Source organism: Opisthocomus hoazin, chromosome 6 (assembly GCF_030867145.1).
Source record: "Opisthocomus hoazin isolate bOpiHoa1 chromosome 6, bOpiHoa1.hap1, whole genome shotgun sequence".
NCBI classification, from domain to species: Eukaryota; Metazoa; Chordata; class Aves; order Opisthocomiformes; family Opisthocomidae; genus Opisthocomus; species Opisthocomus hoazin.
Genome location: NC_134419.1, coordinates 40,363,546 through 40,383,067, shown reverse-complemented (window position 1 = coordinate 40,383,067; position 19,522 = coordinate 40,363,546). Strand labels below are relative to the sequence as shown.

At 41.8% G+C, this 19,522-nt stretch overlaps 1 protein-coding gene across 4 annotated transcripts in view; it reads right to left on the bottom strand.

The window, feature by feature from the left end:
- Positions 1-143: 143 nt before the first annotated feature.
- SEC24C (SEC24 homolog C, COPII component) overlaps positions 144-19,522 on the bottom strand; it is a 36,531-nt gene continuing 17,152 nt past the window's right edge. For 3 of the 4 annotated variants that reach the window (XM_075422868.1, XM_075422871.1, XM_075422869.1), the window contains 19 exons: positions 18,994-19,124; positions 17,691-17,759; positions 15,809-15,920; positions 14,816-14,943; positions 12,218-12,356; positions 10,145-10,260; positions 8,737-8,861; positions 8,275-8,466; positions 7,429-7,522; positions 6,079-6,195; positions 5,463-5,633; positions 5,001-5,097; positions 4,567-4,712; positions 3,941-4,079; positions 3,015-3,133; positions 2,453-2,632; positions 1,614-1,805; positions 1,098-1,187; positions 144-670 (listed from right to left, as the gene is read on the bottom strand). In XM_075422868.1, the coding sequence (XP_075278983.1) occupies positions 530-670; positions 1,098-1,187; positions 1,614-1,805; positions 2,453-2,632; positions 3,015-3,133; positions 3,941-4,079; positions 4,567-4,712; positions 5,001-5,097; positions 5,463-5,633; positions 6,079-6,195; positions 7,429-7,522; positions 8,275-8,466; positions 8,737-8,861; positions 10,145-10,260; positions 12,218-12,356; positions 14,816-14,943; positions 15,809-15,920; positions 17,691-17,759; positions 18,994-19,124 (2,498 nt within the window). In that variant the 3' untranslated portion in view covers positions 144-529. The remainder of the gene's footprint in view (positions 671-1,097; positions 1,188-1,613; positions 1,806-2,452; positions 2,633-3,014; positions 3,134-3,940; positions 4,080-4,566; positions 4,713-5,000; positions 5,098-5,462; positions 5,634-6,078; positions 6,196-7,428; positions 7,523-8,274; positions 8,467-8,736; positions 8,862-10,144; positions 10,261-12,217; positions 12,357-14,815; positions 14,944-15,808; positions 15,921-17,690; positions 17,760-18,993; positions 19,125-19,522) is intronic. The other variant, XM_075422870.1, reaches the window with a different exon arrangement.

The window sequence follows — 19,522 nt, the reverse complement described above, 5'->3', positions numbered from 1 at the left end:
CCTCTTACAAGCAGGAGACGCCAGACGTTTGGCTGCCGCAGCTCCCATCGCCTGACCTGCCTCTCGTCCTCCCCACCGGCGCGTCCTCTTCACACCTGGAGCATGCACACGCGCCTGTACAAACACACAACGACTACCAGAAGTTTTGAAGAGTTATCGCTTTTTCACCCAATGTTGAATCATGTACAGTGAACTGGAAAAAAAAAACTACATTCATTATGACAGGATTAGCGAGCACAGGGTGGGGGGTGAACTCCTGCCAAGCACAGGAAACAATTTAGATACAAGTAAAAGACCTGGTATCAAAGGCCTTTTTTTTTTTTTTTTGTTAGCCCTCACCAGGAAAATTTTTCATCTCTCATACGGGACCGGGAGAGTTTGAAAGGATTTCTGCTTATGCAATGTGTATTAAAAATTATGGAATTGTACAGATTTCTACGTTGTCCTTTTTGAGGGGCACTGGGCCATCCGATCAGGTCATCGGTGGAAACCAAAACGTCACTGCCGAGTTCCAGCCCCGCTCCCTCCTCTAGCTCAGTAGCTGCCGAATCTCCTTGTGCATGTGACACAGGAAGTCCACGTACGAAGCCCCCCCGCTCAGGCTCTTGTCCTCCACCAGAAAGTGCTTGAAGAGCATTTCCAGCTTATCTTCTTGCTTCACAATTATTAACTACAAAAAACCAAAACAACACCAACAGTGAGTAGTTAGCAGAATTAATGTGCTTGTGGAAAAAAAAAAAAAGAGCAAAAAGCTAAATAGCTCAAAAATCCCAAAGAGAGATAACCAGAACTCCAGCGTGTATGGCTTCTGTGCTTTCTAAGCTGGGTGAAGCCTCAATCCTTGCTAAGTAGAAGGAAAATACCACATACGTCATTTGTGCAGTAGTATATTGTAACAAGTCTGAAAAAATTTAGAACTATGGTAAGCACAGAACTCCAAAACTAGTAACAACATTTTTTTCAGATCCTTGAAAACTTTGTTTCAATCACATTTATGAGATCAGGAAGAAGTTCAGCACTGCAGCGTTACCAGGCATCACCTGCTCTGCTAAAAGGGAAGGGGATTTAAAGCTACGAATAGGGAACAACATTTTTACCTTCATGTAGCGGGATCTCTGCACTTGAAGCATGTCAATAATAGACCGTACTTTCTTTGAAAAGGGGTTTTCCAAGACAGGCAGGGTGCTCTGGAATGAAAGAGATCCAGTCCTCATTAGTCACGTGAAGCAGGGCAACACGAAACAGAACTCAGCAGTTTGGTCCTGTTACGTAAGGGTAGAGACACATCTACCACCATGAACACACAATCTCGTTGTGCTCAACTCGTGAAAAGAGAATATAACGTGGTCTCAAAATTAAAGGTCAATTCTTGGTGCTATTTACATATCCACTGTTCCCTGCACCGTCAGTGCAAGTGTGGTGCGTCAAACTAAGCTCGGCAAAAGCACAGTCGGTAGGCCCAGCCTAAGGGCGTTCCCCTAGTTTCACAGACCTGTGCTTCTCTTGTTCCTACTGTGAAAAATTTAACACTATTTTTTAACTTGCTTTCTCGCTGTGGTAAGTTTTTGGGTGGCTATCACAGTCACAGGCTCCCGCGCCACCCCCTGTCTCACCAAGGCATTGCTGATCTGACTGAAGGATGACACTCCGAAGAGGTTCTGGATCAGGCCTTGCTGCACGTTGACTCCCACCCACACGAAGATGTTCAGCCCGTTCTCCAGCAGGTATATGTCGCCCTTGGAGAGACGTTCCTCCGAGTTCCGGATCGCTGCTGGCAAGGAGTCGCTGTCAACATCTGCTTTGGTCTGGTTTAGAGTGAAATAAAAAATAAGAATAAAATCAAGGTTATAAACCAAGAACATCTTATGAAGTCCTGAAAACTTTTGCCACCAAGAGCCCAATGGTTTTCTCATTTCTAGGACTCATAACACTGCAGTAGCTGTGACTGAAGCATCATCTTCCTTAGCTTAGCTCTCTTACTGAACATAAGCGATCAGAGACTCTTGGTTAGCAAGAGAGAACGGAAGGCTGCTGTGAAATTACTCTGTAGTTCCAGTATTGGCTCCTGGATTAGGAATGTAAGCAGTTGTCAGTGTTATTCCAGCAGCTACGGTACTGGTAAGTCAGAACAGTACGTGGAGTTGCCCTGCAATGACGAAAATTACTAAAGTTACAAGAGGCTTTAGGACTTTTCGAAAGATTATGAGAGGGTCAGAAGTGTCGTCTTTGCCACTAGCCACATGCTCACAGCTCAGAAAAAAATCCCTTGGCAAACTCGCAAGATGCAGTAATGCACCTACAACCGAGCGGAATTAAGTGAAGCATCCCAGCAGACGGCAGATCCCAAATCCTTCTCAAATCGCTTTCCCTCGCTAAAATACAAATGCCAGTTCTAGCGACGAGTCAAGACAACAGCAAGTCTGCAGTGGTCAGGATATCCTGAACTACTCACCAGGGGCAAAAGCCTGGGATAAAAGAAGACGTTTGTTTCTGCCACGTCCATGGATGTGACTAACTGGCGAATGTAGGCACGGTCATCTGTGGTGACCTCCAGCCCAGGCTGAAGGACGTCACTCTTCAGCACGCAATTCAAGTACACAGGAAGCAGCTTCATGCATTCAGGGAGGATCAGCTACAAGGCACAAGCAGATGGAAATTGGTCAGCTGTCTCGCTGAATAAGCCCTCGTTTTGTCAAACATGACTTGCGTGAACCAACAAAGCACAGTACGGCTGTAAGGAGGGAAAGCCGACAGTCTAATTGCATCACGGACTTGCAAAAATGACATAGAACTTTTCCCTGGCATAGGCAGCGCTGTCTGGGCTCCAGACAAGGCCCCAGAAGCCATTCTCAACTATAGTTCTACTTGCAGTCTCTCTCCTTCCCCGAGTACTCTCTTTGAAAATTTCTGCTGAGCAAAGCAGTTGACTTTTTTTGAGTAGGTTAGGTAGGAAGAAGCTGTCACCACCTTTTCATGCCTGAGCCTGTGACTCGAGTGAAAGCACTGGAGTTTACCTGGCCGGCAGAAGAGGGACTAGCACAGTTCTTTCGATAGCAAGCTAGGATCTGGGCACACTGGTTGATCAGCGCATCTCGTACAGTCTTTACTGGACTACTCAGAACTCCACGATATGCTGCACGGAAAGAGGAACAAAATGGACGGCCATCAAGTGATTGCTTATGAACAGTAAAAAACCCAACACTATTTCTACAAGGTGCATCTAAACAGCTATGGTTTATGAAAGTCTTTTTTCCCCCCTCCCCTTCAAACTTGTAGGAAAGAGATGACACATGCCTACTGAATACCTGAAGCGGCTCATTTACTCATTTTATTACATATTCTTCAACTCTGTTTCTGCCATGTACTTTAAAATACACTTCGTCATACTTGAAAGCATGGGGTGCTATAAAATCACCTTTTGTAGCCTGGTTCTTTCTTCAGTGCACTGAAAATAGACTGTTTCTTACATTTTAATGGCAACAAACATACACTTCTCTGAATCTCTGCTGGATGTGTAAGCTTTTACTGCAAACTAGAAAGGCGAAATATGGTACGATGCATAAAAGCACAATATTTAACCCAGATCTATGAGCAAAGGCCAACATTTCCTATTCCCAAAGCAAAATTCTGGAACAGTTGAAGAACGAACTAAACCAGTCCAAAAACAAATATAATGATGAATTCAAGCAGCTGTCAATACGAACCTCTATTAAAAATACTCAGACAAAAATTTGTACGAAGGATAAGCCTACACCCTCTACCTGTTCCTCTCGTCCCAAGCAACAGTACTATCATCACAGCTTTATGCTCTTTCCCATAAATGACTGAAGCATCAGTATTGCCACCTGACATTTGATACAAAGAGAGGTGTCACTGCATGACAACAGGCCTTTTGACAGCAGTTAAAGGTTGCAATTCTTGTTACCATATTTGCCCTTACCATATTTAGCCAAGTAATTGATGAGCGTGTCTGTCTCACAATTTCGATAGAGGTCAGCCAGCTGCGTGCAACAGTTTAAGGAGAGGTTGTGAATGCGGAGTCGTCGCTGTCCTGCACAACTTGTGTATAAGAGAGCACACTGTAGGAGACAAAAGTGCCAGGATACAGAAAAATGAGGTCCAGCTATAAGAAGAAAGGCAGGATTTGAATACACTTCATTAAAAGCCATAACTCGGACGCCTAAGCAAATCAGATAATGATTGTAAAAGACTTGTGCAATAAGCTAAAAGCATATGCTCAGAATCAGGGTCAGTGAAGGGTAACAAGCAGCAATGTAAGCAGTTTGTATTAAGGCAAGTGGTCTCCGAAAACAGACTGTGTAGGTCTGAAGCAGCCTATGTCACCCTGAGAACAACTACACTGAACGGTTAAGGGCATAGTAAGGGGCAGAGGGAAAGGACAAACAGTTCCTTGAAGGAGTGTCTAATAATTCAGCTCAGACCAACCTCGTTCTCTTCTGCAACTGGCACTCTCCCCAGCTGAGATTTGATTCCCCTTGACGCAGTTTTGTTGACAATACTACATTGCCAACTCGGTTCTTTCTCCCAGCAAGCCCACCCCCTCACCTGCAGGAGCGCACCACTGTCTTCACTCAGTTTGTCATCGTGCTTGAATTCCACTGTGATCGTTTTATCGCAGTCCAGACCTGCCATCTCTACATCGGTTGTGTTGCTCATATAGAAAGCTCCAAAAAAGTCAGTTGCTCGAATACCTAAAAAAGAAAAAACCCCAACATGAACCACAATTTGCAACAGCATAACTAGACAGACAGCCTTTGGACCCCTGAAAATCCTGTCATCAGTGACATTGAGCTATCTCGACACATTTCAGCAGGCATGCTTGCTCAGTCTCAACAGAAGCCTTACAATTTCAAAGCTTTAGTAGAGCTTTTTGCATAGCCTGGTCTCAAGATGTTTTAAATTGGGGGAAAATCTGTTCCTTCCCACATGACACGCTTGAAGTGGTCAATTTATTAAGACTCTTTAATGCTAACACCCACCTGTGCTCGTGCGCACTCTCATTACAGCATCAAATCCCACTTCTTTCTGGACATCTCTTCGCAAGTCGTTCAGGAATCTGTCCTGGTCTGTCTCCAGCTAGAACACAAGCAATAATTCAAGTTCCATACTCCCATAAATCAGAGCTGCTCTGTAAACTAACCTAAAAACAGATACCGTCTCCTGCAGTTTTACTCTAAAATTCAGCCATCATACAGGGCTCAGTGCCCTGCTAATAAAATACTGTGCTAAAAGGTAACAGCACAGCTTTTCTTCTTGTTGGTTATCAACAGAGATATTTTGTGTAAAGACATAAAGCTAACAAAATAATTCTGGTGAAAATGTTGAAATTTAAGTAGTGAATTGTTTCCAAAGCAGCACCTGTTCACTACGAAAAAGAACTCTTACCTAAACAACAGTTCATACTTAGCTCAAATACCAGTCTGAGTCAATGTCACTCTTACCTGGAAGTACGCGTACTTGTAAATGGAGCCTCCCGTCTGGTGAGTGACTACACCTAGTGTCGCCACATCCAAATACTGGTTTGGAAATAGGAACAGATCCACACAGCAGCCCTGGGCCACACAGTCCTTGGCCAAGTTGTTGTAAAAGCTGGTCTGTGGCTGAAACAAAGTCTAAGGAAGGAAGTCAGAGATGAGATCAGAAGCTTGGCGTAAGAGAGGGAAAGCGAGATCCAGTTCATAATCCCAGTCAACACACTTTTATAATTCAAGTCTCCCTGCCTTTGCAGAACTGCTGAATATTAGAAAAATTACAATTAAAGCAAGATGTGTAGTAAGTTCAGCACATTTACTGCAACCCAGCTATGGTATCTTATCCCGTACAAGAATCTAGATCTATCTCTTCTTTTTCTCATACCAGAGCCGTCCTTATGATGTCAAGCCTACACTGCTCTGCTTGAGAACAGCAGATAAAAGTGCAATGTTAAAAGACATTAGCTTGGATGGTCACATTACGAGCTACCCTTGTAATATTTTTAATGTTGCTTCAGAGTTGTTATACTATTTTATGGGGTAAAATAGAGACCTGCAATGTAAGCATCACGCAAGTCATTATTACCTTCTCCTTATCGGTGTTGATCAGTTTCTTATCATCCCTGTTCTTTAACTTCCCTGGGGCCTCTGCGATGGGCAGAGAGGTGTGGAAGATGAAGAGCTTGCCAGCACACTCAGCTGCCTGCAGGAAAGCGAGTGCAACAGTGCAGGTTAGAAACATTCAACAGAATTGTAAGGGAGACTGATTCAAGAACAAGCATTCCAGCATCCTCATCACTCCCCTGCTTTCCTGCAGGAAGGCACTCTGTCAGACACACTGGCTCAGCAATCACTTGGTCACTTCGGTGGTATCCACCACAGCGGGCACAGCTCACTGCCCAGTTACAGAAAAGCAAGTTTCAGTTCTACTGGACCTGTGCTAGTTCCATGGCAGGGACTAAAGGACTGGCTCCACGGAGATGGAGCACTAAGCAGGACTCAGCTACAAAAGATTTTACACAAACATGTCGGATTGCTTTCTTCTCTGATTTGCAGCTATTGAGTTTGTGAGAAAGGAAGAGAGACACAGAAATGGCACAGGATTTTGTAATCTGGGCTTCAGCCGATCATTAATTTTAAATCAATAACCGATGTCAACACTAGCCAATGTTTAGTAGGTTATTTTCTGACACATGTGGTATGTAAACAACCAATCAGTAATTGACATTATTTCTTGGTTGAAAAATTGGCATGAAAACTGAGTCTAAGAGAGACTTCTACAGACTACGTGACAGACATTAGACCTACATGAACAGTTTTGGATGGAATCATGTAGGCAATCAATTCGATCATTACACACAGGTCAGAGTTAGATCACGCACGTAAGTATCTGGATGAAGTACTGGAACAGAAGAACTTCAGGAAAGGTTTATGTGGTCAGCACATTAGTGCAGGCAACTTCAACAGACTGCATGTGCTGCTTTTACTTAAGATTGTACCAGAGCTTCAAGCACAGGATTAGACAGACTCCATGCTACAGGACTGAATGAGACATGACAGACTTCAGCACCTGGTTTTAACGCTGGAGAATGTTTTTTTTTTTGTTGTTGTGTTTTTTTTTGTTGTTGTTGTTGTTGTAAGTTCTGTGAACTGTTCCGAAGCAAAACCCAGCCAGGTAACTGAGATTAAGCCACATGTCTTGTACTTTGAGCAAAAACCATTAAGAAAAATTGGGTGGAGAACAAATAGCTAGCTATCTAGAACTGGAGGTACATGCACTTAAAGAACGAGCCAAGTACTCCCTACATATAGCACATCTACCACAAGGAGACTTACAAAAAACCTTTAGAATTGTCTTATTAGTGCGTGTTAGCAGAATATGAACTTCAGAGTACTCAGACTGAAAACAATTTACCGTGACAATGCATTTACTAACCTTCAGCGCCTCCAGCCCTGCTTGAATCACAGGTGCAAAAACAGTTTCTGTTTCTCTCGTGTCTGCAAACATTTCTGGAATCTGGTCTAGCAAACTAGCGAACGACAAGGAAAAGGAGGCATTCAATATTCCATTTAGCTGGAAAAGCCACACAGAGGCAGTTGATGACCTATGAGACTGAGGTGGTTTAAACAGAAGACCCTAACATGTCTGTAAATTTGCATAATTTTTACAGTTGTTGGCATCTCATTGTTTATCTGTGGAAAAAGTCATGCTCTGTCATTCTTCATTGGCTGCTCTGATGCATATCCTGAGTGCTTGCTGTATAGCCTCAACCGATGCCTACTCCAACAGCTCTTCTGTATTCCTGCTCTTTTAATATATTCCAATACATATTGGTAAGTAATTAGCAAAGACTAGTGACATTTGACCTCTGTTTGTCAAGCGTCCTGTGTACTAATAGGTTTAATCCACAGGTTTGTATGCTTCTTAATGCACTACAAAATAGGCTGGAAGATTTCTTTAAAAAACGTGCAGTGCCAGGTCTAGTTCCCACACCACAGTTAGCTACACACCACAGTTTAACTACAGTTCAAGTATCTTTTTCTCCCCTCACATATGCACTCTGCCAAGCTGGACTACAAGCCAAATACACCCCTACCCCGTGAATTTTTCCATCCTACTTTGCCAGCTTAATCTCAAAGAGTACAGGAAGTTAAAATACGCAGAGTAACTTCTAGGTGAACAACATAACAAATAGGCAGCGAATGGAACACTTTCAAATGCAACATTTGACTTCACCAAATAAGAAGTTTACTACAGACTTTATAAATAAATGTCTGTTACCTGGCAATAACTGTCCTGGACTCATTCACGTTCACCAGAAAACCATCCAGGAGTGGCACAAACATATCCGCCACATCGGAGACAACCATCATTTGCGGCTGTGCCAGCGAGCTCTTCACGTTATAGAAGTGTAATACTTTGTTGTAGGTGACAAAGCCTACTCGAATGGCTGATTCTTCCATGTTGCCTTCCCTGTAAGAGACATACTTTGCCTTCACATCCAAGTAGATCATGAAATCACTGCGCAGAACCCAACACAGTATGAGATAAGGGAAAGATGCAAGGAAAGAAGAATTATTTTCACCTAGAAAGGTACCCAGAAAGATGTTCTGCCTGGCCTTTTTCTGAAGAAAAGCTTAATAGGATTACTGAATATTTTTTTTAATTTCTAGCTTTTTTTAAGGGGAAAAAGTAACAGTTTCCCCCGTTTTGACTGGCTACAGTAGTATACAGTATACCTACCTGGGCAGGTAATCTAGAAGCGACTTTAATTCTTCACATATTAGCCTCACTAAGCCACTCTTCACAGCATTGTAAGACACATCAATCATGAAAATGAAAGCAGGTGGACTGGGAAACTTGTTATTCTGTGGAACAGAGGGAAGAAGTCACCTTATGGCCATGTAATGCAGCCCACATCATCATCTCTGTTAACATGGACAAATCAATGCTGGTCAAAACTCTAATACCTTTCACATGCTTTTCTGCTCATGAGCAGTAATTGTTTCTTCAGATCCTTCTCCTATCCCTGCCCAACTGAGCGCACTGTGTTTGAAATGGACCCGTATTACACACCCCAGACTGATATTGCCATTGCTCAGTAAAGAACAGGCTAGTCACAACTAAATCATCTGTTTACACGACTACGCCAGACAGGGAAAGCAGACAGGGAAGTTTCCTGCCAGTTCTTCAGACTTTGCAGCCTGGCCAGACATGTTATAAGTGATCTCATCAATGTAAAGCACAAGATTTTCCTCTCTGAGAACTGCAGCTTTTCCCTTCTGCTTAAATATAAGGTTTGATTTGGGAAAGAAAAACTTGTTTCAGTCAACAGTTTCCTGAAGTCTACAAGATGTACTGGAAGGAGCACACAGAACAAAAGCAAAACAGAACAAGTTTTGAAAAAGCTGGGAAGATCACATCTTGTTTGAATTAAAAACGCTTCTCACGCTGTTAGAAGCAAGATAATTGTTTTTTCCCTTAACTCAAAGCAAAACTGAGGCATCAGAAGGTAAACGGTATAAAATTGCAACATTTAGCCATCTATCTCCTGGGCATTTATTTCAGCAGAGATATAAGTTGCTGTAATAAACACCTTGCACATATTTTTCCTATTCCTTAGAAGTTAATTAAAGATTCAAATAATAATTTAGAAGTGAACCAGCTCTGACAATATATATTTCCACACTATTCTTGCGTTTTTAACCACCAAGGCTGTATTTGAATGTTAAGTTCAACAGGTAAAATTTGTCTTAGGCAACTGGTGGTATCTTGCATAGTTACTATTGTACTTTTCTTGAATTTCTCCTACATTCTCCTTCTGCCCCAAGGACTACTGCAACAGGGTCCCTCCTGCAGAACTGCTAAGGTAACAGCAGCTACAGCAGCTTATGTAGCTCCAGAAGAGAATGACAGAGGCAGCTATAGCAAAATTATATTATGCCGTATGTGATCAAGACTTCCTCTGCTCTGGGAAGCAAGCAGAGAAGCACATGATCTTACATAATGAAGTGGGTTGAATTAATGCTGTTAATTATCTCTGCTGGCAAGAAAGCAGCCCCAGACAATTCATGCCATTCTTACTTTTAGGAAAATAGGCTTTTTATTTAAAAGCAAACCAAAATACAGTAATAAACACATACTACTGTACCTTGCAATAGTCAACTGTTGCTAGAAACTCATAAGACCCCAGTGATAATTCAGGTCGGTCATAGAAGTCTACTCGCTTTCCAGTGTGATCCAAATGCTGGAAGTAGTGAGGTGGCACTGGGGAAGGGAAAAACATGAAGTTCAGTGACCCACCCATGATAAACACTGTGACTAGAGAGCTAACATAACAGCAGCTGTTTCAAATAAAACTCCAGGAAATCTCACTAGCACTCTGTGCTAGCATGCCAGTATCACTAAAAATATTCAAGCAGCTTAAGAGCATCATTATAGCCAAGAAACACAGACAAACTGCATCCACTTTGTCCTATGCACCAGGTGGCACGCTGTATAGTCACTAGTGTACTTTTTCTGAACCTGCTTTACATTCTCATTTTAAGTTTCACATCAGAAATGTCACTACAACACGGTCTGAGGATTCTTATGGAGGATTTAGTCCAAAGGAAAAATATAATGGTCTTGCACAAGTAGTAACAAATTACTTACAACAAAGTTTGAGGCAAACTACAGGCTACAACGTTACCGACTCAATTCAGGCTTACCAAAAGCTTGAGCTCCTTATTTTGCTGTATGAGTCAGCTTTTTCCATCCCTTGCCATGCTGCACAAGAGTAAAGCCTTCTAGGCACTCTCCAGTGCAGAGACTGCCATAAGCCTTTCGTCAGAATAGAGAGGGTACTTCTTACAGTGGATTGTAAAGCATTAAGCAGGGGGAACCAAAAGAGTAACCACGTGCCCAGTGCCCAGCACTGTTGTGCTGGCCCCAGGCATCAGAAGGTAAAGCAGGAGTTCAGCTAAGGTTCTGCCTACAGGAGTCAGCTGCAGCAACAGAGAAAGCATTTCCCTTGTGCCCCAAGAACTACCACGACAGAGAGTCCCTCCTGCAGAATTGCTAGGGTGACAAAATGATTCCAGCTGTAGCTGCCTATATAGCTCCAGGGCAGAATAAAATGAGATTATCTGTAATGGTAGTATTCACCACCTTTCAGTTATTCTAAACATTCAAAGTCTCAACAGTTCAAAAGAGAACAAAGAGATATCATTAAGACTATATATATAAGGACCTATCGCTCTTCTCCTCTCCAAGTACACATCCAGTACAAGCTAATTACCCAATTGTTTTTGCAGAGAAAACAGAAATTGTTCTCAAGTAGTAGGTACCACTACACAGTATTTTCACAGCACTGCTCTCATCAGCAGTCTCTGAGCATTCCTCCCTTCTCTGCCCCTGCTCAGCTGTTACAGGTACAGCCATTCATACAGCTGCTGACTGAGCCGCGATGGGGAGTGCATGCAGGCTGAAAAATCAGCAGACAAAAAGGTTTTTTAAAAATGGCCATTTCTAACCCCCTCAGCGTCCCATTTTGGTTTCTACAAACAGTTGCACAGCATAACTGAGGTCCATAAAGAGCCATCAGTGCTACCAAATGAAACATTCAAAACTTCTCACCATAAGGACTGTTGTACCGTACATTCCACTGTGCCTTCAGAACAAACCTACGGGTGTCATGCTATAAGCGCAGCGCATAGTGACTTCTGCTTAAAAACACGGAAGCACGTTTTATATTCATTTAGAAGAGTAACTAAGATTAACTGGCATACATTGAACACTCCTACTCAGCTGCAGCAGATTCAGCTGTAGCAGATTTAGCTGCAATCTCAACTCTAGGCAGAGTTCTGTGAGCAAAAAAAGAATCCTAACTCACACTACTGACTAGATGTTCATCTCAATCAGTCACAGGAAAATATAAGTTTCAAATACCCTAAGAGAATAGCATAAATAATTTATCAAATCACCATACATTATGCTACAAGTACCCCATGTTCAAAATTTGGTACAATAATATTGCAATGCATAAGCACGTGCTTAATTTGAAGATAATTTCAGAACTGAGCACCGAACATGTTTTATAATTAACTTTTTTTACAATACTAAACATATTAAAGCACAGTATACATTATAAATGAGCATAACTTGATAAAGATTTATTTGCTTGCGTCTTGTTCAAAGATCACTCCAGTAGAGCCCAGAGACGGATTTGCAGAAGAAACCTTACCCTCAGTGACGCAGCTGCAGAAACAACACTGGAACCTCCTTCCGCCCTCAATGAATTGCATAAAAGGGCACATGTAAGCCTTGCACCTATTACATCGGACAGGGCCGGATTCTCCATGGTCTACCAAATAAGGAAGGGTCTGTGGAAGCAGGGGAAAAAAAATGAAGAAGTGTCACATGACGATGAAAAAGAAATGACAACACGTATTGCAGAGCTTAAAACTATATCCCTGTACATCGCACAGGACCTAGCATTTTGGCAGCTGCGGGAGAGCGTGCAGGGGGTGGGGAAGCCTGAATGAGCGCTTGGTAAATGCTGTTCACCTCCAGCTCTAGCACAGCAGTTCTGTGGGCTGCAGTCATCAACGGGATATCCCACTCCGGCACAAACGAGTCCTTCTGCACGGTGCTGCAGTACCTTCCACAGCAGCTTGTGTGAGGAGCACCAGCTCTAGGGGTGCCACCACACTGCGCAGCGCAGATGTGTCCCAGGCGAACACAAAAGACTGAAGCCATGCAAAGAATGGCCACGATAACCTCACGGGAGGCAGCACACAATCTGCATTTCACCACAAGCTGGGTGTTTTAAAAGCAACTCTTCACCTCTTACATTTCTCCCTTGTAAACAGCAAGCTTTCTGACAAAATAGAAGCCAGTCTTTACATTCCATAGATTCAAGAACACAGACCATCCAGACCATCTTTAAAAATTCCACCTGATAAGACTTATTTTTGAAGTCCACCACGAAATACAGTATATCCGTTAGTTCTGCTTGTCCTGACCCCATTGTACAGCAAGTCCTCAAAACTTTTACGCAGCAATACCATTTTTGAACTATTACTGACAATATACGCTTTTTGCAGCCAAACCAGAATAAGATGCTTGGAAATCTCTGCAGCTTCTCGACCTCAGAACACGCAGGAAGCACTTTAAAATTACTAAGACAGAACTTGTGCAGGCTACAATCTACATTCACAGTTCAAAGCACCTTTCATAGCTAAGTATCTAGCTCAAAAGGAAGTTTAACTGCTTACTTTTAAATTTTCTGACGCTAAAGGTGTCTAGTCTTAATTCCCTCAGTCACACCTTAAACCTCTGATCATGTCTAAGAGACAACACATTCCTCGAGCAGGACTTGAGCAAAAGCTCCAGCCACTTTCTTCCTCTTCATGCCACGGATGTGTCACATCTCTCATTCAATCCCACTGATCATTTATTGACAATACAACGGTTTTGCGACCAGCGTTTCTCAGCTCCTACCGCCCAGCCCGACATCCTCAGAGGAAAGAAAATTTGAAGTTTTCTGACTGCCAGAAAATGTTGGTATTGTATTTCTGCACAATAAGCTTTTTTTCTAAGCCTCTTCCCCAATAACACGCATGCAAAGAAACTACAAGGGTGCTGTAAACATGCGGTGCTATGTGTAACTTGTCACTAACCACCTACTCCCAGAAGGCACAAAAATACTTCTTTCCGAAGCCTCAAGCTTTGCTTTCTGAACTGTGTGTTAACATAGGGCAAAGGTCCTGCACCTGGCAGCCAGTTGATGAATTTTTATATATTCTAGATTTATCTGAATGTTGGATTTTCATGAGACGTTTATCCTCTCATTACTGATATGTTAAGCTTTAGCTCTATTTACAGCCTTACTGCTCTGAACAGCAGAGCCTTCAGCAGCTGGAACAGCCCCTCCTCAGGGAGTCTGCCCTTGCCATAAAGAACTTTCCAATGCTAGAAGCTGACCAGCCTCCAGAGCAATCTTCCGATCCTTGCCATGTTTTTTCTGGATATCACAAGTGTTTGTTCAAAGCATAAACACACCAGGAGACCCACCAACTAGTTGTTTGAAAAGCTTCTCTGAAAATGTGCAGCTTCACAAGCCTCCAGGTTTCTCAAATAAGACCTCATTCTCCCATTGCACTTCTTTTAAACTCCAGGCACAACACAGCGATACAGGAATGAACTTCACAACTCAGTTTTATCACGAACCAATTGTCAAAATCCAAACCGTAGTTGAGGAACGTGAACGAAATGCAACAGGAAAAACACATCCCTAATAGCCCAGAGGATATTCCTTTCCTCTGCAGATGCTAAAGTAAAGTTTAACAGGGCCCTGCTTGCACAGAATACTGCGAACAGATGTATTCAAATTTAACAAGCATATCTGTCTGTCTGTCACTGCTCCAGTGCTGCTTGATACATTCTTATCCAATTTCACAACTTGACATCCTGGAAGACACTTAACATCAGTGATTCACAACCATTTAAATACTTTCAGCCAAGAAAGAAATTGAGATCAACTGGAAGTGTACGCATTCGTGGCCACCCTATTATTTTGGTCATTTGGTCATAGTTCTTGACAGTTACTGCAAAAAAGCTGAAATTATCATGGCAATCAATGTATTACATGTTTTGAATACATCACTCTTCTGCCTTACAGATCTCCACAACGCGCTTGTGGGAGAATCAGTCTTTACCTACTCGTCATTACCCAAACACTCCTTCTCAACGTATCTGTTAAACGCTGCCATCTAATAGCACACTCCTGACGAGTTCAGAGCGCACACAGTGCATACATAACTCCGCACATGGGTCTCACCTCCTCTGGGGGTAGAGTAGCCAGCGGTTTTATGACAGCAGCTAGGGGAACTTGGGACTGTTTGGCCATGTCTGAGGTGCAGGGAATATTATAAGATGTGCATCTTATGTAGCGGGGGCTTGCGTTACCTGAGGAACAAAGAAAAAATCCCCACAAATTTCAGTACAAGTTCAGTTTATGCTCAAGAACAGAAATAAAGGTATCTTCAGGTGTGTTGTTAAGACGCAGGGACTAACAGCTTATCTCAATAATCCATTAACTTCAACCTACGAAAAACTTAATGAATTCAAAACAGAACGCCTCTTTATGATGACTATGTATAACCAAAGTCCTTAACTCAAAACAAATGAACTTCATTCCACACCAGCTTAAACCTCTAAAAATATATTCTTGTTTCACTCTTTTTGCAGACTAAAACACACTATAGGCAGAAAACTCAACTCAAACATTTTCACTGTTTGATTTTGTAATTTTGGCTGAAGAGTAAAGCACTTGATGTAGAAGAGGATTCTGAAGTTTTAAGGGAGTTTAAAATCTCCAATAAAGCATGGGAAATTAAAGGATTTAATATTCTTTCTCTATGAAGCCCATGGACCAATTGACATCCCACTCATGTTTTAAAAAATACAGTTCCCAGTCCAATTCAAATGATATTGCTAGTAAGTGTCAGTTCTTAACTCTCCTTGATACAGATCTACAGAAGAGGCTTCATTTGGTGCTTTCTGACCTCCCTGCTAATGCTGGTTCCAGGTGCCTGTCTTGGAAAAGATTTTTTACTTGCAAATTGTTTACCAGCTACCAAACAATCTGCAGAATCTACACTGAGATCAAATCAACACAGGACTTGAAACTAAGCTTCTGTTTGTAAAACATACAACCCCAGACACTGAAATCATTCCTCTAGCTTTTCCTTTGAAGCCATGGACAGTTCTGCCACTGACTCTTTGGGGTTTGTGTTCTGTTTGCTTGTTTAGGAAAAGAAAGATATTTTACCTTGATCCCTGACCAAGAAATTTGTAGTAACAAGAGGTGGGACCTGCCCTCTCACTCCAGTGACAAACGGTTCTGATCCACGGTTACTTCTGTCATCTTCAATCACTTGAATCTATGACAGAAAACACCACATTAATATTTGGAGGCTTGGTTTCAAAATACAGTAAAATATGAAATTTTTTATCTGTAAGGCAGTGAACAGGGGACCTGAGGCAAACATTACTACCTCAAAAAATAAGTAGTCTAAAGCAAATAAGTTTTGTCAAGCAGTCACCTCTCAGTTTGCTTTCAAATAGTACTTTATGACTAACAATAAATTACAAGCTGCAAATAGTATTTTTCCCCAAGTATTTTGAGTATTAGCGTATTTTGTGTTTCAAGGCCTAATCTGAACTCATAAAGCCGAACACAGATCAAGAAAGGAATTTTCAACAGTATTCCCTTGTACACTGGTCCTAGCCAAATTAAAATTAGGAGTTTCTGTAAGCCTCAGGGTGAAGTTCTATAGATAACCTGGGTTTCCTTTCTGTTGGGTTGCTACCATTTTTATAGCATATGTTTATTTCTATCCACTGTAACTCTGACCTAAAGACAGATGCTTGTAAGCTCAGGTGGAAGTCTTCATTACTCCGTGGTGCTCAAGAGTTCGTGATTTGAATTCTGGGGATGTGGAAAGTGAAGTTTCAACAGACTTGTCAATGAATCAAGCTTAAACTTCACAAAGCCAGTGAATAATCTTAAATTTCTTAGTATTTCAAATTCTTCATTAATGCAAATATGCTTAACATAATGGAAATGCATTAAATGGTTGTACTTGACTAAAATATCCACTGATCTTTGCATAAGAACAGAAAATTGTGGTTATACAGTTTCAACTACATTTCCATACTGGTGCCTGAATGGAAGCATTAAAGCTAGCCATCATTCTTCTGATCTGGTTTTGCCACCAAGCACACGTGTCTTCGCTTACAGTAAACTGTGCAATGCAGAAGTTTGCACAGCAGAACTTCTACCTTCTCATCAAGGATTCCAAGCTGCCAGCAGAAAGCTTCCCATAGCATCAGAAATGACTACTCTAGGATAAATCCAGTCCCACTTCAGAAGCCTACACACTGACGTAGTGGTCTCACCGCTGGTACCTGTTACATGACCAGCTTTGGGTGAACAAGGAAGAAGTGATATGAGGGTAAGAGAAAGTCAAGAGTGGGTTTTTTTAATTCCAATCCAAAAGGTAGCTGCTTTTTTCTTTCTTTAGGTAAGATTCTCTACACATAAACATTAAATTTTCAAATTCAAAATTTAATGGTTATGTATGAGCACAGATAATGAGAGAATGTTTCTAGCTCCCCATGCCTTATATTAACCTATTAGAAGATTTATATCAGGCATTAACACCAAAACAAAACAGTTTATCTGCAATTTTAAAACTTCAAAGCATTAGCCTACTACTGGTATATCATCAAGAACAGTAATCAAATTCCACTCAAAGCTGGTAGAAAACGTGGCTACAAAGGCTCATGCTGTGTGTACGTTAACAGGAGACACACACTGTATGGACAATCGCACTGATGGCTTACACGGAAAATGCCAGCTGGAATCTGATGAGGGAGATATTTTAAAGATCAGACAAAGTGAAGGGGAGACATTCTTCATGATCTGTTGCTGAAACAGTCTGCTTTCTACCGCCTCACCATTCCCAGAAGAGCAGATTTTAACAACCTCTCATGGTACAACGTTACTCTTATTGATAAGGCAAGCAGAAGACAGCAAGGAAAGGGTAAAGGATTAATGATGGAGGGTTAGTGAGGTGAAGTTCAGGTTTCAGGCATGCACGGATGGTCACCAACACACAGACTACAATTGACATGTATACAGCACTTACTGGACTAGGAATTGCATCTGGGTCTATTCTGTGCCTGGGTTTCTGCTGGGGTGGCAGCTCATTAAGTTGCTTTTTTTAAAAAAATAAAAAGTAAGAGTGCCACAAAGAGAAAAAAGAAAAGAGAATAATAAAACAAAAAGTAACAGTGTTACTTCTCTCTACCCAAACCTGTAGCACTGGAATTAGATACATTTGGACATGGTTCATGCAACAGGAAACATCAGCTTCTGCAGCATACAGGGATCCCAAAACCAGTCTTGCCAGCACACTGGGCTCTGAACACATCGCTAACAGAGGAAGCGGCTCACGTGCTCATTTTGGTTAGAAATTGGGGCTTTACACTTTCAGAACATGCTAAAATGAAGGCAACTGACACAAGCCATTTGAGATCTCATTTAGTGGAAGAGAAGAGAAGCAGACAAGCAGTTAAAGGCTTCCTACATTCTATGAAAAAAAATATGGTCATAAACTTTACATAAACCTGGAGTCTAAACAGATCTTTTTTGAACAGCAATAACTTCTGAACAGCACCAGATCAGATCTAAGACGCGACTCAAGACTAAATTATTTTTATAGTTTTGAAGTAAACTAATTGTAAGCACTGCCCTGGAAAGGTTTCCTGTTACCAAACGACTGCGGCCTTCTGAGACAGTAACAGAACAGCATCAGCAGCAGTGGAAGGAACAGCACAGCAGACCAGGGGCAGTAATATTGTCAGGCTTACTGTCACTCATCATAGCTAGGCATTACATGTCACTGCTTGTCCCTTCTCAGAACCTCCATTCTGAAAGATAATCCCAATTCGAGAAGTTGTCCATATCTGACTGAAGTAGCGTCATGACTTCGTGACCCCCAAAAAAGCGCTAACCAGCTTTTTGACAGACTGTAGGAATAGGGCAAGGAAAAGCACTATTAACCACGCTTTAAACTTGGATCATACAGTTCATAGATTGTCACCTCAAAACCCGAAATGTGTTCACCTTGGAAAGTCATTGAGCAAGAATCCAGAAAAGGAGCAAGAAGCTTAATCAAAGCTCGCAAAGATTCTCAAAAATGTAACATTGTACAGAAAAAGACCTGAGGAATTTGAGCATTGATTTGCAGTGCCTTTCTTTAGTCACCAAGAAAAATACTGCTTCGTAACAAAAGACTGAAGCTGGATATACAAGAGAGAAGCAAGCAGGAAAACAGACTGATGTTCCCTGGAACGAGAAACCCGTTTTGATCTTTGGTCTCTGTCAGTTCAGTTTTATGTAAAGACACTGCGGAAGAGTTCACACTGATAAGAACAAAGCAAGCTTACAGGGCTAGGAATGGAATCTGGATCCAAGCGTTTTGGTGGAGGAGGTGGTCCGGGTTGACTTCCATAATTCGGTGTTCCTGGATAGGCTCCTCCATAGTTTGGCTGGGGACCTCTCACCTGCCCAAAGGAACCTTACAAGAAAGGGACAGCAAAATCAAACAACAGCTAAGACTAGGCATTTCCTCATTAGGCTCATCCCACTTTTCCTGTCATCGTCAAAACACAAGAAAGTCACATGCTTTTCAGTTAAATACATATTTATCAATACTTATCAGTTAAAACATAGTTATGACAATGTTTCAGCTTAGACCTGTACATCTCTATCAATGAACCAATAAACTGATGGATACAGTCTTCCTCAAAACCAGCATCAGGGAAACCCAGGGTTTTAGACTAAAACAACTATTTTTAGAATAATATGGTTAAAATACCCATTAAGATCATGCATTCTGAACATTTAAGTCAAACTGCAGAACTGCCTAACTGAAAGTGCACATGGAACAGCAAAACAGCTAGCAGATGACCCGCA